The sequence below is a fragment of the Mobula hypostoma genome, chromosome 6, assembly GCF_963921235.1.
Source record: "Mobula hypostoma chromosome 6, sMobHyp1.1, whole genome shotgun sequence".
Lineage (NCBI taxonomy): Eukaryota > Metazoa > Chordata > Chondrichthyes > Myliobatiformes > Myliobatidae > Mobula > Mobula hypostoma.
This window is the reverse complement of record NC_086102.1, coordinates 135,419,493-135,443,430: the sequence shown is the minus strand read 5'-3', so window position 1 is coordinate 135,443,430 and position 23,938 is coordinate 135,419,493. Positions and strand designations below refer to the sequence as shown.

Below are 23,938 nucleotides of genomic sequence, written 5' to 3'. Positions count from 1 at the left end.
TGAATAAAAATGAGATTTGAAAGTGGGAGGGGGAGGGGGAGATCTGAAATGATAGGAGAAGACAGGACCGATTTCCCTCTCCCCCTCTCCCTCCCACTTCCAAATCTCTTACTAGCTTTTCTTTCAATTAGTCCTGACGAAGGGTCTTGGCCCGAAACGTTGACTGTACCTCTTCCTAGAGATGCTGCCTGGCCTGCTGCGTTCACCAGCAACTTTTATGTGTGTTGCTTCTCAATACATCATGGAAACCAGCCTCCCCTCCATCTAGACTCTATCTACACTTTCCTCTGCCACAGCAAAGTAGCCAGCATAATCACGTTCCAAACACCACCCACTCTGTACGCTGTCACTTTTTCCCCTCCAAAAGAGCAGAAGATAAAAATGCCTGAAAGCATATACCATCAGATCAAAGGCAGCTTCTCCTACATTATAAGACAATTGCACCCTACTATGATAAGATGGACTCTTAACCTCACAAATTACCTCATTATAACATTGAATCTAATTGTCTACCTGCACAGCACTCCCTTTGTAACACTTTATTCTACATTGTTAATGTTTTACATTTTACTACCTCAATCCACTATGATAATAATCTGCATGGGCACTTTGCAAGACATGTTTTTCACTGTATCTCAGTACATGTGACAATAATAAAGCAATTTCCTTTCAGTCAGGATGGCACCAGGCTTCAATGTATGTCAACTTACTTTTTTATTAGTTTTCTTGAGATGGTTTTGGGGACAATGCAGGGAGTTAGGGGTCACATTAGGGTTTAAGGGCAGAGATGGGAGTTTGAGGCCAGGGGCAGAAAATGAATATTCTGGGCAGGAACCACTGTTTGGAGTGCTCTGAAGTCAAAGGTCAGCAATCCAGAGGTCATATCGCCAAGCACTGAGGAGACCCAGGTCGGCAGTCCAGACAGCCAGGACTCGGAAGAGCTGGAGACCCTCCAGGTCACTAGGTTCGGAGCTCCGTACAAGTCTAGAAGTTGGGGTCCGAATGTCAAACCCACGATCTGCGAGTCCTTAGGTTGAAACCCGAAGGTCAAACCCTTGATTGGTGAGTTCTGGGGCAAATACCTGGACGGCAGCGAAGTCCAGAGGCCAAAGCAAAAGATCAAGATGGTCCAGTGCTTAGCGAGTCTGGAGATAGAAGCATGGTCACAGTTTTATGTCAGTGAGCCGTGAGGTAGAGGCACGAATTAATCACAAGGGCCAGTAAACCTCTCAGGTCATCAAAGTAAGAGGTCTGTGCAAGTTTGGAACTTGAGACCTGAAGGTCAAACCCATGATCAGCGAGTCCTGCAGTAGACACTCAGATGACAGCAAAGTCCAGAGGGCTCAGAGTAAAGGTTGTGGCATATTTACTATTTAGAAAATTTATGTATTATATTCATTATCATAATTAATTATTGGGTATTTCACAATTATATTAACAGATTAAAAAATTATATCAACAAAATTCCAGCTGTGTGGCAACAAAGGCTATGTGTATGGGAACACTTCAGTTACTGTGTGGCTGCGCAGCTTACGGGAACAGTCCCCACCACCACCCCTGGAACCAGACTCCCATCTACCTGTGACACCTCACTTCCATCACTCCCCCCACCCCTATCACAGTTACTTCAGATGCGTCCTCACCAGTCATTTAAAATCAAAGGCATGAAATCTATTGTTGTTCATGTGCTCACACTGAAAGGCTGGGGATGAGGGAAGGGGAGAAGAGGGTGGAGATGAAGGGAGGGGGAGAGGGGGAGGGTTAGGGGAGGATGGTTAAGAGGTCCCGGCGCTCCTTTCGCGATCAGGCAATTGAACGGTCTCCTTAGCGACGCGTCGGTGCTGAGTGAGGACCCGCGTGGGGGTTAAGGGTGGCCGGCGGAGGCAAGATGGCGTCGCGATGGCTGCTAGCGGCAGCAGTTCGAGGACGTCGGAGTTTGGGGGATCTGCGGCCGCAGGTGGTGAGGAGAAAGGAAATCGAGATGCGGGGACGGTCGGAAGAGGGGATGGGAAGGGGATTGAAGGTCATGGGAGAAGATGGTCATAGGTCGCCGGGAGACTGGAGGTCATGGCAAGAGGGTTCGAGGGTATGGAGGTCACAGAGATATTGATTGTGGCAAGGTGCATGGAGATCATGGTAAAGGGGGATGGAGGTGACGGGGGTATGGAAGACATGGGAAGGAAGGAGGTCAAGGGGTGGGTTTAGAGATCTTAGGGAGAGAGATTAGATGCCATCGCAAGGGTGATGGATACGGGGGTTGGAAGTCACACGCTATATTTTAAATTATTTTTGATATATTAAATTAATGTATAATTATGTTTTATTAATTTATTTATGGTAATATTTAGGTTTGTGTGCAGTGCGTGATGTATGTTTTGTGGGTGCACCATGATCTGGAGGAATGGTGTTTCATTTGACTGTACAGTCAGATGACAGTAAACTTGAATTTGAACTTGAGAGAGTGGAGGTTATGGCAAGGGGCTGGGAGGTTACTGCAAGGAGGCTACCATAGGGGAGGTGGTGTTGAAGCTCACTGCAAGGGTGGTCACTGACTGAAGAGGTGTGGAGGCAGGAATTCTCACACAATTAGAAGTATGTGAATTGCCAAAGGCAATTGTTTAGGTGCTGGAAATGATAATCGTGTTGATGGGATCTTACTGATCATTATGGGCCAAAGGGCCCGTTTCTGTGCTGTGTGACTCTGCCTCCATGAGAGAAATGAGTAATAGTGGGGAAATCAAAGTAATGGAGATGAGACTGAATGAGTGGTCACTGAGTTGTGAGGTGCAATAGAGGCATGGGAAAGGTGAGTGAGATAATTACAGGGAGGACAAGAGGACTTCCTTTTGAAAATGTTGAACACTATCTTTGAGTTTGACACCAATTGGAGTAATTATTTTGTTGAATGAAGTCTGTGCACTTGTTCTGCCTGTCATTTTGAGCAGATTTGATCCTGTTATCTTCCTCAGTCCTGCCTACTGCATCTCATTATCTAAAAACCACCCAGTGGGGTGTATTAAGGTGATATGAATGCTGAATGTGTGGGAGCAGGAATCTGTGTGTAGCAGTTGACCGGAGGGATTGGCAGCAGCCACTGGAATGTGGGGGTAAAGATGGAGGGATTGAAGTGTGAGGTAGAGTAGAAGATCAGAGGGTTTGGATCCCCATGAGTGGGGATTCATGTGGCTGAAGGTGTTGGAGTTTGTTTTGGTGCAGGACGCAGGATGTACAGTAAGGGAATATCTTCGCAACCTTGTAGGCCTTCAGGTTTACTGCTGTGGGAGTAATACCAGCAGAGGGCTTAGAATGCCCAGGGAAGTTTTTCTGTGCTGCTTGAAAACAAAACAATTTCAGGCTTGCAAGCTTGGCTTAAACCAAGAGTACCCAGTCAAACTTTCTCAATGATGAAAAGTAAGAAAGAAATAGTTGTCACTCTTACAATTTACACATGAACATTATATAAAGTTGCATAATACTTGCAGTAAAGCTGCCCATCTAAACTTGTTCCATAGGTCTGCATGTGGTTCATACTTTTCTAAACCTTTTGTATCAATGTGTATATCCAAGTGTCTTTTAGGTATTATTAACGCACCTACTTGAATTATTTCCTCTGGCACCTCATTCCATGCCACCTTTTTCCTGATGAGAACGTCAATACCTCACACCATCCAGGGTTCCTTATTCCTACCAGTCTTGCCCTTTACATCTTGTCATCTTCAGAAGTTTTCGAATGACTCTGCCGTAGTTGGATGCATCAGGAAGGGAGATGAGGTTGAGTGCAGGGCTACGGTAGGAAACTTTGTCACATGGTGTGAGCAGAATTATCTGCAGCTTGATGTGAAAGAGACTAAGGAGCTGGTGGTAGACCTGAGGAGAGCGAAGGTACCAGTGACCCCTGTTTCCATCCAGGGGGTCAGTGTGGACATGGTGGAGGATTACAAATACCTGGGGATACGAATTGACAATAAACTGGACTGGTCTAAGAACACTGAGGCTGTCTACAAGAAGGGTCAGAGCCGTCTCTATTTCCTGAGGAGACTGAGGTCCTTTAACATCTGCCGGACGATGCTGAGGATGTTCTACGAGTCTGTGGTGGCCAGTGCTGTCATGTTTGCTGTTGGTGTGCTGGGGCAGCAGGCTGAGGGTAGCAGACACCAACAGAATCAACAAACTCATTCGTAAGGCCAGTGATGATGTGGGGATGGAACTGGACTCTCTCACGGTGGTGTCTGAAAAGAGGATGCTGTCTAAGTTGCATGCCATCTTGGTCAATGTCTCCCATCCACTACATAATGTACTGGGTGGGCACAGGAGTACATTCAGCCAGAGACTCATTCCTCCGAGATGCAACACAGAGCGTCATAGGAAGTCATTCCTCCCTGTGGCCATCAAACTTTACAACTCCTCCCTTGGAGGGTCAGACACCCTGAGCCAATAGGCTGATCCTGGACTTATTTCATAATTTACTGGCATAATTTACATATCACTATTTAACTATTTATGGTTCTAATACTATTTATTATTTATGATGCAACTGTAACGAAAACCAATTTCCCCCGGGATCAATAAAGTATGATTATGACTATTACCGGGAAGAGGTAGACCTTGAACTTCCATTTTCTCACTCTTTTGTGTGAAATAATATGTTGAAAATGGGCTGAAGGCCCATCAGTGTCTAGAGCAGGGGTTCCCAATCTCTTCTATACCATGGACCAATACCAATAAGCAAGGGGTCTCTGGACCCCAGCTTGGGAACCCCTGGACTAAAGAGATTTGTTTTATTTTTTTAATTGTTGTTCTTAAGTAATTTGGGTGAACATTTAGTTTTATTTTATGTGTTTGGTAGTAGATGTTTTTAAACTGGTAACATGAGGATCAGTTGCTCCCTGTGCGAAGAACAACTGCCCTACAGCGTAAAGTTGCAGGCTTGTAACTGCAGTTGTTTACATCCATTCTAATTAGGTCATATTGGAATTGCTCGGCCGTTGTGAAAGGAAGACATTGATTTTTTTTGCATCTTTCCTGAAGAGATCTTTTCTGTACTTGTTAAGTATAGTCATTGTGTCTTGGAAACACAGTAGATATTGGCGCTCAGCAAGACTCCACCAAGAAAATAAGAGCCGGGATAGGCTTGTCAGCCTTTCAAGCTTGCCCCAACAGAAACGATTTTGTTAAAATCTGAGCCTCAGTTGGAAGGCTCATTCCAAAGATATTACAGAACACCTTCAGCTCTTGCTGTAGGTTTCCAGGGTAGATAATGTGTCTGAGTCTGGTGTGAGGGTGGCAAGGTAGCACAGTGGTTAGCACCATCACGTTACAGCACTGGCAATCACCAGTCAGGGTTTGATTCCTGCTGCTGTCTGTATATGTGAAAAAGGAAAGTTTTCATGTTCTTGCTGTGAGCGCTTTGGTTACCTCTGGCTGCTTTGGCTTTCTTCCACATTCCAAAGACAAACTGGTGAGGGTTAGAATGTCGTGAACGTGCTGCGTTGGCGTCAGAAGTGTGGTGACACTTGGAGCAGTCTTGGATTTGTTGGTTAGATTTGATGTAAGTGCACATTTCTCCGAATGTTTCAATGTAAATGGGACAAATAAAGCTAGTCTTTCTGTAAGCTTTCTGATTCCTGACATGAATGGCATTGTCAAAGTTAATAGGAAAGCCAAGATATCACTGGGCTGTACCTTAACACAAGCCCTTCATTGTTTCTGTGCAGCTGGTGACCACTTGGGTACAGAGCCACCTGTCCTTTTGGTCAGGATTGGCTTGGAAAGGTGCTGCGTTGCTTGTACAACCTTGGCAAACATGTCTAACTGTAGTGGAGAAGTCAGGAGCGTTAACTAATTCACTGTGCACTACCGACGTTTTTTCCAGTAGTTCACCATTGACGTTGTGTTAAAAGAGTAGATTCTCCCCTGCACGTCTAACAATTTGTTCCCATTTCTTGCTTGCTCCAGGCTCAGATCCATACAAGTTCCCAGAGAAAGATCATCTATGGGTGGTGGGCCTACGTCCTAGGAGAAAGAACATTGAGCAAATTCAAAGAGAACAGTAAAATCATCACTGTTGAAGGGAACTTAGCTTCCGGGAAAGGTGACTTCGCCAAAAGACTAGCTAACAAACTAGGTAAAGTGTTGCTTTTGTTTTATATTCCAATCTGCAGTTAATATTAAATATTCCTCCTTAATGTATGGTTACGCTTCATCTTTTGTCCCTGTTGCAACGCACACAAAATGCTGGAGGAACTCAGCGGCCAGGCAGCATCTATGGGAAAAAATACAGTCGACATTTCAGGCTGAGACCCTTCGGCAGGGCATGTAGTTTAAGTTACTGATGTTGTTATAGATTGCAGCTACTACTATGCGATAGTTCAAAGTCAAAGTCAAGTTTACTGTCATTTGCCCAAGTATACACGTGTACACTTACAATGGAAAAACTTATTTGCAGCAGCACCACAAGGCACATAGCTTCATATAAGCAGCATTCGTAAGACCGTAGGAAAGCAGTGTCCATCATCAAGGATCCTCACCACCCAGGCCATGCTCCTTTCTGGCTGCTGCAGTCAGGTAGAAGGCACAGTGCATCAGGACTCGCACCAGCAACAGCAGTCACTACCCCTTGACCATCAGACTCTTGAACAAAAGAGGATAACTACACTCATCTATTGAGATGTTCCCACAATCAATGATCTCACTTTAAGGACTCGTTATCTTGTTATTTCATGCTCTCATTATTTATTGCTATTTATTTATATATGCATTTGCACAGTTTGTTGTCTTCTATGCTCTTGCTCTTTTGCTGACCCTGTTTACAGTTATTGTTCTATAGATTTGCTAAGTATGCCCATAGAAAAAGAATCTCAGGGTTGTATGTGCTGACATGTAGGTACTCTGATAATAAATTTTACTTTGAACTTTGGTAAATAAAAGAACATCATTTTTAATGCAAAGTGGTCATAGGGTTGTTAAAACTGCAGTGATTTGAGTTTTGCCAGTCGGCACAAGGACTGAGTTCTTGAAGGTGAGTAGCTGCTCTTGAGCCTGGTGGCGTGGGACTTCAGGTTTCGGTACCGATGGTAGCTGTGAAAAGATGGTATGGTTGAATGGTGAGATATGTTGATCAAGTTGTATGGTATAGAAATGAGTTTTTCCTATACTGTGGGGGGGAGGTGGTGTGGTGTGGCAGCACGGTAGTGTAGCGGTTAGCACAGCACTATTACTGCTTGGGGCTTGGGAAGTGCCGAGCTCAATTCCAACATCATCCGTAAGGAGTCCTCATGGAACGCGCAGGTTTTCTCTGGGTGCTCTGGTTTCCTCCCACAGTCCAAAGGGGTACCGGTTAGTAGGTTAATTGGTCGTTGTAAATTGTCCTCGGGTTAAATTGGAGGTTACTGAGCAGTGTGGCTCAACGGGCCAGAAGAGCCTATTCTGCACTGTATCTCTAAAGAAAGTAAAATAATCTGCACTCAGTGTTCCAAGTGTATTCTGAACAGTGTTTTGTAAAATTGCAATATAACATCCCAAATCTTAAATTCTGTGCTCCAACGCATGAAGGCAAGCATGCCATGTGCCTTTTCACCACCCAATCTACTTGTGTTGCCACTTTCAGAGAAGTGTGGACTTGAACGTCTGTTTATCAACATTCCTTACTGCTCTACTATTTACTGCGCGTGATCCAATTCTTATTTGACTTCCTGAAATGCTTCACCTGCACTTCATGGGATTAAATTCCATTTGTCAGTGTTTCACCCAACTTTCCATCCAACCTTTGTCCTGCTGTTGCTTTGGAAAGCCTTCCTGCTATGCCCCAATTTTCGTGTAATTTAGAAATTTGCATACTTATCGTACTCTTACTACTTGTGCTCACTTGTTGAACAGGAATTATCTACCATAAGTTACAGTTTCCTTGCAACTCTTGCCAATTTATCTCCTGGAAATGGTGAGTAATCACAAATACAACTTCATCTTGTCTCCCAGATCCAATTTTTACCTTTCGTAGTATTTTCAGCACTTTTCTTCACATGCTACAACCTTTGTATAAATTTTCTTGCTTCTAATGGAAAACTTGAATACTCTATATCTATCATTCAACTTCTCATCAATCCCGACCAAATTTCCTGTCCTTGCTGCTGAAAAGCATCTCCATAGCATGATGCTACCTCCACCATACTTTACAGTTGGAGTGGTGTTACCTGGCTGATGTACAGTATTAAATTTATGCCACACGTACATGCCGCTTAGAGTTGAGGCCAAAAAGTTCCGCTTTATTCTGTCATCCAACCACAAGATCATCTTCCACATCTTTCCAGTATCTTCTAGGTGAGACTTTGCAAAGGAAAGGATATGTTTTTTTTAGTGGTAGATGTGGTATAAAGCTAATACTGGTGGAGGTAGCATCATGCTATTGGGATGCTTTTCAGCAGCAGAGACTGGAAATCTGGTCAGGAAGAGGAATGCTGCTAAATACAGAGGGGTCCTGGATAAAAACCTGCTACCCTTTGCTAGAAAACAAACTGGGGAAGAAGTCCACCTTTCAGCAGGACAGCGACCCAATGCACACTGCCTGAACAACCATGAAGTGGCTTCAAATGAAGAAAAATATTGTCCTTCAGTGGCCCATTCAGAGTCCTGACCTCAGCCAGATCAAACATCTCTGACAAGACAAACAACACACATAAAAGTTGCTGGTGAACGCAGCAGGCCAGGCAGCATCTCTAGGAAGAGGTGCAGTCGACGTTTCAGGCCGAGACCTTTCGTCAGGACTAACTGAAGGAAGAGTGAGTAAGGGATTTGAAAGCTGGAGGGGGAGGGGGAGATCCAAAATGATAGGAGAAGACAGGAGGGGGAGGGATAGAGCTGAGAGCTGGACAGGTGATAGGCAAAAGGGATACGAGAGGATCATGGGACAGGAGGTCCGGGGAGAAAGACAAGGGGCGGGGGGGACCCAGAAGATGGGCAAGGGGTATATTCAGAGGGACAGAGGGAGAAAAAGGAGAGTGAGAGAAAGAATGTGTGTATAAAAATAAGTAACAGATTGGGTACGAGGGGGAGGTGGGGCATTAGCGGAAGTTAGAGAAGTCGATGTTCATGCCATCAGGTTGGAGGCTACCCAGACGGAATATAAGGTGTTGTTCCTCCAACCTGAGTGTGGCTTCATCTTTACAGTAGAGGAGGCCGTGGATAGACATGTCAGAATGGGAATGGGATGTGGAATTAAAATGTGTGGCCACTGGGAGATCCTGCTTTCTCTGGCGGACAGAGCGTAGGTGTTCAGCAAAGCGGTCTCCCAGTCTGCGTCGGGTCTCGCCAATATATAAAAGGCCACATCGGGAGCACCGGACGCAGTATATCACCCCAGCCGACTCACAGGTGAAGTGTTGTCTCACCTGGAAGGACTGTTTGGGGCCCTGAATGGTGGTAAGGGAGGAAGTGTAAGGGCATGTGTAGCACTTGTTCCGCTTACACGGATAAGTGCCAGGAGGGAGATCAGTGGGGAGGGATGGGGGGGACGAATGGACAAGGGAGTCGCATAGGGAGCGATCCCTGTGGAATGCAGGGGGGGGGAGGGAAAGATGTGCTTAGTGGTGGGATCCCGTTGGAGGTGGCGGAAGTTACGGAGAATAATATGTTGGACCCGGAGGCTGGTGGGGTGGTAGGTGAGGACCAGGGGAACCCTATTCCTAGTGGGGTGGCGGGAGGAGGGAGTGAGAGCAGATGTACGTGAAATGGGGGAGATGTGTTTAAGAGCAGAGTTGATAGTGGAGGAAGGGAAGCCCCTTTCTTTAAAAAAGGAAGACATCTCCCTCGTCCTAGAATGAAAGGCCTCATCCTGAGAGCAGATGCGGTGGAGACGGAGGAATTGCGAGAAGGGGATGGCGTTTTTGCAAGAGACAGGGTGAGAAGAGGAATAGTCCAGATAGCTGTGAGAGTCAGTAGGCTTATAGTAGACATCAGTGGATAAGCTGTCTCCAGAGACAGAGACAGAAAGATCTAGAAAGGGGAGGGAGGTGTCAGAAATGGACCAGGTAAACTTGAGGGCAGGGTGAAAGTTGGAGGCAAAGTTAATAAAGTCAACGAGCTCTGCATGCGTGCAGGAAGCAGCGCCAATGCAGTCGTCGATGTAGCGAAGGAAAAGTGGGGGACAGATACCAGAATAGGCACGGAACATAGATTGTTCCACAAACCCAACAAAAAGGCAGGCATAGCTAGGACCCATACGGGTGCCCATAGCTACACCTTTAGTTTGGAGGAAGTGGGAGGAGCCAAAGGAGAAATTATTAAGAGTAAGGACTAATTCCACTAGACGGAGCAGAGTGGTGGTAGAGGGGAACTGATTAGGTCTGGAATCCAAAAAGAAGCGTAGAGCTTTGAGACGTTCCTGATGGAGGATGGAAGTATATAGGGACTGGACATCCATGGTGAAAATAAAGTGGTGGGGGCCAGAGAACTTAAAATCATCGAAAAGTTTAAGAGCGTGAGAAGTGTCACGAACATAGGTAGGAAGGGATTGAACAAGGGGGGATAAAACTGTGTCGAGATATGCAGAAATGAGTTTGGTGGGGCAGAAGCAAGCTGAGACAATAGGTCGGCCAGGACAGGCAGGTTTGTGGATCTTGGGTAGGAGGTAGAAATGGGAAGTGTGAGATGTGTGAACTATAAGGTTGGTAGCAGTGGATGGGAGATCCCCATCTCTGACAAGACCTCAGGATTGCCATTCACCGCCACTCCCCAACTAACCTGGCACAGCTTGAGCAATTTTGCAAGGAGGAGTGGGCAATTCTTGCTCCATCATGTTGTGCAAAACTAATAGAAACTTACAGCCATAAAGACTTATGGCTGTAATAGTACCAAGCAAAGGGGGACCTGCTGACATTATAGTTTTTGAATTTTTGGTTTTTCATGCTTTACAGTTTTCCCTGTTTTTTGGACTCTACATTGAACAAAGGAGCATATGATTCACAAATAAAAATTCTCAGTTAAATTGATCAAAATCCCTGGTTGTAATACTCATTTATGAGAACAAGGAGTTGGTGGGGAGGAGAATACTTTTTCAAGGCTGTATAAATTTGAATTTTGGGTAACTCACTGAACCTAATTTGGAGAGTGGTCAGCAAGCTAAAGGTGACATTCAGAAACACTTTCTATGCTATTTGTGGTCTAATTATTTTTACTCTTCCACTCTGAGACACTGGTGTGAAAGGCAGCTCCGAAGAATCCTGACATTCCTTTTGTGATTTGCTTAAATTGTCATTCTTACTTCCAAGTTAATTTTGGGCCGTTGGATTTAAGAAGTATTGATCCTGTCCTTCCATGACCACCTTTCTTCCATTGATAGGCAAATTATCTTAGTTCTGATTGAAGTACTGCTTGTTTCCTACCTAACTCTGCAATTCATAGATACCAAGCATATCCTAATGGGCCCTGACCAGATGGCCATCTATAAACCAGAGATTAGAGCCAAGATTTTCCTGGTGTGTGCCACTCTTCTCTACCAAGAAGTTGGCACTATATCTGGATTCGCTGCTTTGAGTTATTGGGACATGATGTTTATGTCATGCATTTTCTATGATTATAAATGTAGTTCACACTTGCAAAGGTATGACAATGAATTTGTGGTTTTGAAGGAGTTTGTTTCCTTTGACACATTCCTACATGCTGTTGGTATAGGTTTTGAAGGTACGGTGCCAGTTCTTTAAAGAAATTATTAGTGGAAGCTGGAGATAGACCAGGTTTTGGTACAGCATAATGGGGTTAAGAAATGGCTGCCCTGCCAAGTAACTGAATACCGAGGCAACTGCATGATGGCATGTCAACTACAGTACTCTGCAGTAGTGGTACTGAATCAGAACCTTTCACTGTTAAGACAGGAGTAAAACAGGGCTGCATCATTGTATCCACCGTATATGCCATCTTTATTGCTGCCATCCTGCATCTCACTGGTCAAGACCTGCCGTAAGGAATCCCAATCGTGTCTGGAATGGACAACGGACTTTTCAGCCTCAACTGGTTCAAGGACAGAACCAAAGTCAGCGCCACTACTATCATGGAGCTTTATAACACAGATGACATCTCCATCTCAACACGCTCTAAAGAAGACCTCCAAAATATCCTGAACATCTTCACCAAGTCATATAGGGCCCTAGTCTTGTCTTGAATATAAAAATGTTACTGGTCCTATATCAGCCACTCCCCAACCCTTCATAAAAGTTGATGACATCACCCTTGAAAATATAGACCACTTTCCCTACCTTGACAGCATTTTCACCTCAAAAGCAGATATTAACTCAGAGATCAACCACTGCCAGAGATGTGCTAGTGAAGCCTTTGCAAGATTGAGGAAGAGTTTTTGAAGACCATGACCTACAGGTCCAAACAAAACTTTTGGTCTACAGAGCAGTTGCCCTTCCTATATTGGAGCTGAATCATGGACCATGTACTTTAGACACCTGAAAGCCACAGAACAATACCACCAAAGATTTTTACAAAAGGTTTTAAGGATCATCTGGAAAGCGTAATAGAGGAGGCCAACATGAACAGCATCTCCACTACGATAGATACAATACTACCTCTGCTGGATTGGTCATGTCATCCTCATGTCTAGCTCACGTCTCTCCAACAGATCCTTTACTCCCAATTGAAGGAAAGTCATTCAGCCCCTGGTTGGCAAAGGGAACTCTTCTAAGACCTGGAGGAAATCTGTTCAAGAATGACATCTGCTGTGAAGTGGCAGCTGTGAAAGGAAAGACTGAACAACCAAAACAACCAACCACTAACCACAGCCATCACTTACTCTTGTTCATACTGCATCAGAATATGTGGATCCCAGATCGGCTTCTATAGCCTCTTGAGGACCCACCAGTAGAGAATCCCTTAGGCAAGCATCATACTCAACCAAAATGATCACACTTCTGCTACTAGTGGCGTTAGAAACACAAAATGTCCAGAGCATTCAGCTTATCATACAGCATTTGTATAGAAAGAGTTAACATTTCTATGCAAATAGAGGGCTATGTGTGTGGAAAGGGTTAGCTTGATCTTGGAGTAGGTTAAAGGGTCAGCACAGCATTGTGGGCTGAAAGGCCTGTAATCTACTATGCTGTTTTATGTTGTGTATTTCATCAGAACTGGGAAAGAAAAAAAGAAGTTAATTTGATTTTTCAAGTGTTGGGACTGATGCTCTTAATTCTTTTGTTTAAGAATATTTAAGAGTATATTCTACCTGTTTTTCAGAACTTGGCCAGGTATTTAAATAAATCCATTGTGCTGCATACTCTCTTGCAACTGAATGGGTGAGTTTAGGGCTAAATACAAACCAGGAATTGTTCTGGCATCCCTAAAGTTAATCACAAAAGCAGATACACACTCTAGGAGAGACTATCCTTTTTCCTTCATCTTTTTTAATACTGTGACTCACTCACGTGAATAGCTGCTGAGATTCTGCCACTTGTTAGCCACGTCATTCCTTGTATTACATGTTCACTTCATATAACTGCATTCTGATATTTATGGCAGCTGACATGTAGATGTGAACCAATAAACATCTCTTTTTTTAATCCAGTATATGTGATTATTGGAAAAGGCATAACCTAACACTTTATTGTTTGTCATCCTGCAAGTTATCACTGATTCGCACTTTTCCAGACATGCTGTACCTCCCAGAGGTTGATGTCCATTACTGGGATTGGAAGACGGGTGATGGCAAGCTATTAAGTACCAAATTTAATGGTAACTGCAGTGTGGAAAAATTCTACGCTGATCCCAAATCTTCGGATGGTAATTCCTACCGGCTGCAAGCCTGGATGTACCATCTTCGCACGCTGCAATACTCAGATGCACTGGAGCATCTGCTCGAGACAGGTACTAATTTCGTGCAGAGTAAACTTGAATAAAGATTATGTTCCATTAAATCTGAGTCTAATTTTGTATGTAAAATGCTCTAAATACTTCAGATGTAGAATTAAGCAAAAAAAAAAGACTTCTTCAAGTATATATATTTTAGATCAGTTTCTACCTTAAAAATGTGGAGGATGCAGATATATTTGAGCTTTTCAAGAGGAACTGGATAAATATTGCGGGGGAATCAATTTGCATGGCTTTGGGATAGCAGGAGAGTGGGACAAATTAGATTAATCTGGGTAGACTCGATTGCTTTACTGGCCCCATGCTATTTTGTTTCTTTTATCTATATGGATTTACGTCATGTTTATTCACTGTCTGTGTAATTTTCATTAAAATCTTCTGAAGGTATTCTTCATTCAAAATCTGATCACATAGGCACAGAGTTTGGAAATAGTGAATTTCACTGTTAATCTCATTTTTATATTTCACTTTAGTACATTGCTTGTGGAAGGTTTAATTTAGCTGTCAAACCATTCTCTACACTGGTTTGTGGAATACTATGGTACTTCTGATAGCAATACCAAAGTTACCAAATACACAGATCTGAATCTTGTAGTCTTGAGTCCTTGTGTTCTTAAGTCCAAAATCAAAGGAATAACAGTGCAGAATAAAGTGTTACGGAGAAAGTGCAGTGCACAGACAGTGGTGGCTTCCTGGAATGCTCTGCCAGTGCTGATAGTGGAAGCAAATAAGATAGACGTGTTCATGAGGCACATGAATGTGTAGGAATGGGAGGATACGGACATTGTCTAGACAGAAGGGATTAATTTAGTTGTGCATTTGATTACTAATCTAACTAATTCTGCACAACATCAAGGGCTGAAACGTCTGTTCTTGTGCTGTACTGTTCTCATGACATTGGGCAGATGTCAGGAAAAGATCTTTATTCCATTGGCTATTCACAGCTAAGCTCCAATGGGTGGATAGACTAGAAAAGCTGTGCGTGGAAAGAATGAAGGGGTGTTACAGTAAGCAAGGGAAGCTGTCTTGTATGGTCAAACATTTAGTAGTTCTCAAACTCTTTGGGGTTACCACTCCCTTGGCTCACAGACCATCTCCCCAGAATGCCTCTCTCCCTTTTCAGCCATTACATAAAAACTATAAAGAATTTTGATTTATGATGCATAGTGAAAGAAAATAGGAAGTGCAAATTCAAGGTGGTAACAAATAATTACAAAAATTATTCAAATCTATTTAATGCTACAAACAAGTAAAATCTTTCTTTAATTATAGTAAAAACAATTTTCATCAACAATTTTAAGAGTGTACATTGGTAGTTCAACTGCTCACTTCTTCATTGCTTTTACACATTCCCCCAGCTACTTAGCAGCACCCTCCCAGCACCCCATTTATCTTTTTGCCCCCTGTAGAAACTCCCACTGCCCTAGGAGGCAGATAAACCACTGGTCTGAATGCTTCCTGCCAGCACAAATCACTGAATTTGTGCACAGGATGATGTACAATTGTAGGCATTTCACTTTCAAATATATTGGGTCAAGAAAAAAGTTGCTGCTGATTTGCCAAAATAATCATTATTGCTATGCAGAATTCATTCAAGGGAAGTATTGGGAATATGGAAGATGGAGCTCTTATTTGCTTGTAGTTTTTAGGATTTTGTAAGGAAAGAGGGAAACCTTTTTTACTGGTGGAATTCAGGATAATATATACTGTATTTAATAACAACAGAGTCGGAGGTTTAAGGTAGGGAACTTTTCCAGGGAAAGACAGAAGTGTGGAGTTCACTCACTAAATAAACAGTTCATGCTACTTCAGATAAATCTCACATCATAGAATTTCTCTTGGTCTCAATGTATGTAGACACATTGCAGTCTAATGGAAGTTGAGGTGTAACCACCCATAATCTCATCAAGTGACAAATAATATTTTGAGATCTGACTGACTTACCCGTGTTGTCGTATTTCACCATTGCTAATCCGTTGATCAGAAAAAAATTGCCCTTCACACGACCCAAGGTTGCCCGTGCTTTCATGTGCTTAATTTTTTTGAAATATATACGATAAATGTAATAACACTATAAAATTGCAGTTGGAATTTGCATAATTTTGGGATGTGACATATTCTGTAAATTGGCAAGCTTCACTTTTGGCACAAATCTGGTTGAATTTTCATTCCATTGTCACTGTTCACCTTCAATTTGTTTGCTGAAGTTCAGCAATCCTTCTCATGTACAGTCCTGGTGGCTAGCTGTCCAACATTAGAAAGCACAGTGGCTGACCATATACCTCCCATCCGCTGGCATCTACAAATCAGAGTTTTCTCTCTTTTTGCTTGGTTATCTATTCCTGTTCTTTGTACTTATCCCAGAGCAGTAATTCTTTTTTAAAATAGCAGTTGAGGACAGATTAGCAAACATAGCTTCAGCTGGTCAGATGTGACTTAATTACTTGTGCACCCATTGGCTCCCTGTTCGAGAGAACTTATGTTGAGCTTCCAACTGCCAAAGTGATTTACAAACATGGTAAAACAATATATAAATGTCGCATGATATTCCAGTCTCAGATGCAAGTATGAGAGTTAAATGAGATGTAAATGGCTTCCTGAAGGGTTGACAGTCACAAAAGGTTCTGTCAGCTATATCTTGGTATAGTCAACAGGATAAATACAGTTTGATCCGATTGCCTGTTTATGCCAACAGGGCAAGGTGTGGTGTTGGAGCGATCGCTGTATAGTGATTATGTTTTTCTGATGGCGATGTTCAAGCAAGGCTATATCCGGAAAGAATGTAAGTAGCACCTTCTGCAAGAAAGTCTTTTTACTCATTGTATTCAATAATTACTGAGGGTTGTTTCTGTTGTCCTGTTTTCTTGAAGTTATTTATTGCTGCAGGTCTTAAGTCTGGAAGAGCATGTAACATTGCTTAATGTGAGAAAGGACACAGGAGATACCTTACCATGCCATAATGTTGATGAGACCCATTTATTGTACACGTGTATTAATAAGTCTATATTTTGTTATAGTCCTCTGTGTTAACCTCATCTCGGTTTGGAAGCATCACAGATCTGAAATTGAACTTGTTGATTCTCAGTCCATGTAAATGCTGCTCAGGTATACTGTATACTTCTAATGCTGTTCCTCATGGAATTCTACTTCTCACAATTTACCAATACAAGTGACCCCCAAATGGCATAGAGCCTTGCTTATAATTTTGTGAACAGCTCTAGTCTCTTTAAGACAGAAGCACCGGATTGTTTCCAAAAAAAAATTACTGCATAATCTGATGCGTTTGCCATTGAATTGGATGTTTGTTTGTAAATGTAAAGAACCTTGTATTCTACTTCTCAATTAAGTGGCAAGTTGCCAACATTTATTGTCTTAAGCCTGAAGCAAATCTTTAGACTGTCAATCTGTTTGCTAACCCCGGGACAGTGGTGACCAGCTGAATGGTCAGTCTATCATTTCATTTTGCTGCAAGAAGCAGACTTGATCTTTTGCCTAATTCTGTGAGGAAACTATAACCATGATCTGGAGGATGAAGGGTATAGTGCCATACACCTGCCCTTTCTATCACTTTCACTTCACCTCACATTACTCCAGCCCTGGGGGGAAAAACACATTCTTTGACACTGAAAGCTAATGACAAAGATAAGTTGCAGAAATTTGATACTGGGGTACCCTCCACCCTCCAACTGTGTGGAAATTAATGGATAAAATCATTAAAGATCTTGTGGCTTTTAATACTTTTTGTTAGTGGATTTGTAGAAACCTTGTATTTCACATTACAACAGGACTGATTAACCTGAACTAGGTAGTCTTTGTTACCTATGTGGTAGATCATCTCCTTTGCCAGTCCTTTAATGTTTTGTCAGGGCCAAGCTAATTGCAGGTGACTTTATGTCAGTTATCTTCTGTAAGTTGCCTCCCTCTTCACCCTGATTTTGACATGCCATGCATGCTTGTAAATATGAAATCTACAAAGGTAATTTTAAAATTCTTAACCATAGTTGTGACTAAATTTTAACTTTCATTTTTAAGATATCAAGTCATTTGTATTGTGAAAGCAGATAAATCAGGGCAATTTTTATCAACGTTTTGATGTACATTTGTAGATTCCTGTTTTTCGGAAATTGGCCATCGTAAATGGTACAACATTTTACAAAGTTTTAATTTGAACTTTGCTGTTCACCATCCACTACTTTCCTTCTTTTGTAGTGTCTTAACAATTTTTGTATCCCTCGGCTGCAAGTTACTATGCTCATGCAGTGTTTGTTTTTTTAGGTGTCAATCATTATAATGAAATAAAAGAGAATAGCATTTGTGAGTTCCTGCCTCCTCACCTGGTTATCTACCTGGATGTACCTGTTGAGGAAGTAAAGAAGCGATTGAAACAGCATGGAAAGGTAAGATTTTAATACTTTATATTTATTTTATTAGCATATAACAATTCCACATACATATAATGCAAGTATACTGTACACGCACTGGCCACTTTATTAGATACACCTATACACCTCAGTAATGCAAATTTCTAATCAGCCAATCATGTGGCAGTAACTCATTGCATAAAAACATGCAGACATGGTCAAGGGTTTCATTTGGTGTTCAGACCAAACATCAGACTGGGGAGGAAATGTGATCTAAGTGACTTTGACTGTGGAATGATCATTGATGCCAGACTAGGTGACTTGAGTATCTCAGAAACTGCTGATCTCCTGGGATTTTCACACACAACAGTCTCTAGAGTTAACAGACGACGATGCGAAAAACAAAAAAAAAATCCAGTGAGCCGCAATTCTGTGGACATAATTGCCTTTTTAATAAGAGAGGACAGAGGAGCCTGGCCAGACTGGTTCAAACTGACAGGAAGGTAACAGCAACTGAAATAACCAGTGCTACAGCATTGGTGTGTGGGAGAGCATCTCTCAATGCACAACATGTGAAACCTTGTAGTGGATGGACTACATCCACTACGACCATAAACATGCACTCAGTGGCCACTGACAGTACTTTAGTGACCTTCTATTTTTACCAGCTTAGTTAGATATATTGTAATTGGATGAACAAACTTGCTTTTTTCATATAATGCTGGAGTTATTGACTGAAGGATGCACTTCTGTGCAAATTAAACTTCGGTATAATGGTACAGAAACTTAGAGGTGCTTTTAACAGAAGAAAATACAAGCAGGAGTCGGCCACCAGGTCCTGAAACCTACCCCACCAAAGTGACGATGGCATTCCATGTGATAGGCTGAATTCAACTCCTCTTCTGTGCCACTGTTTCAAATATTTATGTATGTCCTTACATATTTCTTTTGATCTGGCTTAGTGGTGAAGGGATGTTGTGTGAGTTTTCCTAGAAATACAGGCCAGCACTGTATTATGGGAAGTAGCAGGGTGTCTGTGTTGTGTTCCTAGAAAATGGTCCATATCTTAATTTTCTGTTAAATGAAGTCATGTCATTTATGCGTGTCAGGAAGAGAGAGATGAAAATAGTAGAAAACATAGAAGAAAGAGAATAGCCTTTCACTCGGCAGTGGAGTTATCGGGGCACCATCATGATGGTGTTTCTGTAGCAAGCTATTCCTGTTTCTACGAGGCGGAGTTGCTAGCTCGATGCTCAACCTGACTTGGATTCGAACTGGGGATCCTTCACTCCAGAGTCCGGCACTGATATTATTGCGCCACCAAGCGGGACTGTAGAAAACATAGAAATGTAGAAAACCTACAGCACAATACAGGCCCTTTGGCCCACAAAGCTGTGTCGAACATGTCCTTACCTTAGAAATTACCTAGGGTTACCCATAGCCCTCTACTTTTCTAAGCTCCATGTAGCCATCCAGGAGTCTCTCTGCCTCCAACACCGTTGCCGGCAGCCCATTCCACGTGCTCACCACTTACTGCGTAAAAAAAACTTACCCCTGACATCTCCTCTGTACCTACTCCCAAGCACCTTAAACCTGTGCCCTCTCGTGCTAGCCATTTTAGCCCTGGGGAAAAAGTCTGACTATTCACACGATCAATGCCTCTTATCATCTTTTTAAATCTTTTTATTGAGTAAGTATACAAAAAAGGTAAGCCATATAAACATTAATACAATGTTAAAGTATAATAAAATTCCAAAAGATAACAATACCAAAAAGAAAATACTACAAACAATGTAATTTAAGCATAAGAAACCAAGATAACATAATAGTATACTAGATTTTATATATATCAATGGAAAAAAAAAGAAAAAAAAAACCCCAAAAAAAAACCCACCGTGCAACTAACTAAAAGCAAAGCAAAGCAATGGGCTAACTTGAAACCAAACAGAGTTAAACTTAAAATCACGTCCTCAATCCCGACCTCCATTAAAACAGTGAGAAAAGAACAAGAAGGGTAAATATTACATTAAATGAAAATATCGAATAAAAGGTCCCCAAATCTGTTCAAATTTAAATGAAGAATCATAAAGGTTACTTCTAATTTTCTCCAGATTCAAACATAAAATCGTCTGAGAAAACCAAAAAAAGGTAGTTGGAGCATTAAGCTCTTTCCAATGTTGTAAAATACATCTTTTCGCCATCAAAGTAAGAAATGCAATCATTCTACGAGCTGAAGGGGAAAGATTACTAGAAATTTTAGGTAGTCCAAAGATAGCAGTAATAGGGTGAGGAGAGATATCTATATTTAATACCTTAGAAATAATATTGAAAATATCTCTCCAAAAAGTTTCCAAAGTAGGGCAAGACCAAAACATATGAGTTAAAGAGGCTATCTGCCCCGAACATCTATCACAGAAAGGATTAATATGCGTGTAAAAACGCGCTAACTTATCTTTGGACATATGTGCTCTATGAACCACTTTAAATTGAATTAGGGAATGTTTAGCACAAATAGAGGAAGTATTAACTAATTGTAAAATCTGCCCCCAATCATCCACAGAAATGGTAAGCCCCAATTCCTGTTCCCAATCTACCCTAATCTTATCAAATGGAGCTTTCCTAAGTTTCATAATAATATTATAAATCATAGCCGATGCACCTTTCTGACATGGATTAAGGTTAATTATCGAATCTAAAATATATATAGGAGGAAGCATTGGAAAGGAAGAAAGTATAGTACTTAGGAAATTTCTAACTTGTAAATATCTAAAAAAATGTATTCTTGATAAGTTATATTTATTAGATAATTGTTCAAAAGACATAAGGGAACCATCTAAAAATAAATCCAAAAACCGTAAAATACCCTTAGTCTTCCAAGTTTGAAAAGCGCGATCCGTAAAAGAGGGAGGAAAAAATATGTTACCTAAAATAGGAATCGCTAACCCGAATTGATTAAGATCAAAAAATTTTCTGAATTGAAACCAAATACGCAAAGCATATTTAACGATCGGGTTAGAGACCTGCTTAAGGCGTTTCGAATCAAAGGGAAGAGATGAACCTAAAATAGAACCAAGTGTATAACCCTGAACAGATTGTAATTCCAATGCTACCCATTTAGGAATAGATAGTATGTCCCGGTCAAGTAACCAAAATTTCATATGTCGAATATTAATAGCCCAATAATAAAATCTAAAGTTAGGTAATACTAAACCTCCATCTCTCTTAGCTTTCTGTAAATGTATTTTACCCAGTCTCGGATTCTTATTCTGCCAAATAAATGAAGAAATTTTAGAGTCGACTTTATCAAAAAAAGATTTAGGAACGAAAATTGGTAATGCCTGAAACACATATAAAAATTTTGGCAAAAAAAACATCTTAACTGCATTAATACGACCAATCAAAGTTAAATATAAGGGAAACCATTTAGATGAAAGTTGAGTAATATGGTCTATTAATGGTAAAAAGTTAGTCTTAAATAAATCTTTATGTTTACAAGTAATTTTAATCCCAAGATATGAAAGGTAATTATTAATCAATTTAAATGGAAATTTATAATATAAGGGAAGATGTTTATTAATCGGAAAAAGTTCACTCTTACTAAGATTTAATTTATAACCTGAGAAAAGACCAAATTGTGCTAATAACTCTAAAACAGCAGGAATAGATCTCTCAGGATTAGAAATATATAAAAGTAAATCATCAGCATAGAGTGATAATTTATGGGACTTTAATCCCCGAGTTATCCCAGTAATATTTGAAGATTCTCGAATAGCAATTGCAAGAGGTTCTAATGCAATATCAAATAATAGGGGACTAAGAGGACAGCCTTGTCGAGTACCACGAAAGAGAGGAAAAAAAGGTGAGTTTAAAGAGTTAGTACGAACCGAGGCTACAGGGGAGTGATATAACAGTTTAATCCAGGATATAAATTTCAAGCTAAAATTAAACATTTCAAGCACCTTAAATAAATAAGGCCATTCTACTCTATCAAAAGCTTTCTCGGCATCTAAAGAAATAACACACTCAGGAACATTTTGTGAGGGAGTATAAACGATATTTAACAATGTACGAATATTATAAAAAGAGTAACGACCTTTAATAAAACCCGTTTGGTCTTCCGAAATAATAGAAGGAAGTACTTTTTCTAGTCTATTTGCTAATAACTTAGAAAAAACTTTAGAATCAACATTTAATAAAGATATTGGTCTATAAGATGCACATTGAGCAGGGTCTTTATCCTTCTTTAGTATTAAAGAAATTGATGCTCTATTAAAAGATTCCGGAAGTTTACCAAGTTTCAAAGAAGCCTCAAAAACCTTATAGAGCCAAGGAATCAATAAAGAAGCAAAACATTTATAAAATTCAACGGTAAACCCATCAGGGCCAGGAGCTTTCCCCAGATTCATAGAAAAAATAACATTCTTAATCTCATCCATTGTAATGGAAGTATCTAATAAAGAAGACATATCCTGTGAAATCTGAGGGAAGTCTAACTTATCTAAAAAATCATTCATATATTTAGAATCTCGAGGAGACTCTGATTGATATAAAGAAGAATAAAAATCACAGAAGGTTTGATTAATCCCCACATGATCCAATATCAATCGATCATTTTGGTTATAAATCTGATTGATTTGAGATTTAACATAATTAGATTTCAATTGATTAGCCAGCAGCTTGCCAATTTTATCACTATGAACATAAAAATCACTTCTTGTTTTCTTTAATTGGTTTACAATCGAGGACGAGAGTAATAAACTGTGTTCCATTTGAAGTTCAGTTCTTTGTTTGTATAGCTCCTCAGAAGGAGCCATAACATATTTCTTATCAATTTCTTTAATCTTGTCCACAATTGCCATCTCCTCCTGCTTCTGTTTCTTCCTCAAAGCAACGGAATACGAAATAATCTGACCCCGAATATAGGCTTTAAAAGTGTCCCAAAGAGTGTTAACCGAAATATCTTCTGTATGGTTAATTGTAAAAAAAAGCTCAATCTGTTCATTCATAAAATTAACAAAGTCCGAGTCCTGAAGCAACAGCGAATTAAAACGCCATTGTCTATTGTTTGGTATATTGGCCATAATTTTAATAGAAAGCTTAAGTGGAGCATGATCCGAAATGGTTATAGAATCATAATCACATTTAATCACTGAAGGAATGAGACGAGAGTCAATAAAAAAATAATCAATTCTTGAATAGGAATGATGAACATGTGAAAAAAAGGAAAAATCTTTTTCCTGAGGATGCAGAAAACGCCAAATGTCCGTCGACCCAGAATCAGAAAGAAAAAAATTAATCAAATTTGCAGATTTATTAGGTAAAGTCCGTAAAGGAGCCGAACGGTCCAAAGCTGGAGATAAACAGGTATTAAGATCTCCGCCCCAAATCAATGAAAACTCGTTCAAATTCGGAAACTGATCAAACAATGATTTATAAAATTCCGGACAATCCATATTAGGAGCATAAACATTAACCAAAACTACTTTTTTATTAAATAGTAAACCACTAACCAATAAAAATCTACCATTCGGATCAGAGATAATATCCTGTTGTATAAAAGTAACTGAGGAATCTATAAAAATAGAGACGCCTCGAATCTTAGCATTGGAGTTCGAATGAAATTGTTGTCCCTTCCAGAATTTGAAAAAACGTAGTCTGTCCCCCCTCCGTACATGGGTCTCTTGTAAATATAAAATTTGTGCTTTAAGTCTCCGGAACAC

At 40.9% G+C, this 23,938-nt stretch overlaps 1 protein-coding gene across 1 annotated transcript in view; it reads left to right on the top strand.

Annotated features, from left to right (window-relative positions):
* The first annotated feature begins 1,826 nt into the window (after window positions 1-1,826).
* ndufa10 (NADH:ubiquinone oxidoreductase subunit A10) overlaps window positions 1,827-23,938 on the top strand; it is a 104,521-nt gene continuing 82,409 nt past the window's right edge. Inside the window, exons 1-5 of the mRNA XM_063051794.1 lie at window positions 1,827-1,960; window positions 5,956-6,124; window positions 13,639-13,854; window positions 16,553-16,639; window positions 18,133-18,254. Coding sequence (XP_062907864.1) covers window positions 1,889-1,960; window positions 5,956-6,124; window positions 13,639-13,854; window positions 16,553-16,639; window positions 18,133-18,254 — 666 coding nt within the window. The 5' untranslated portion in view covers window positions 1,827-1,888. The remainder of the gene's footprint in view (window positions 1,961-5,955; window positions 6,125-13,638; window positions 13,855-16,552; window positions 16,640-18,132; window positions 18,255-23,938) is intronic.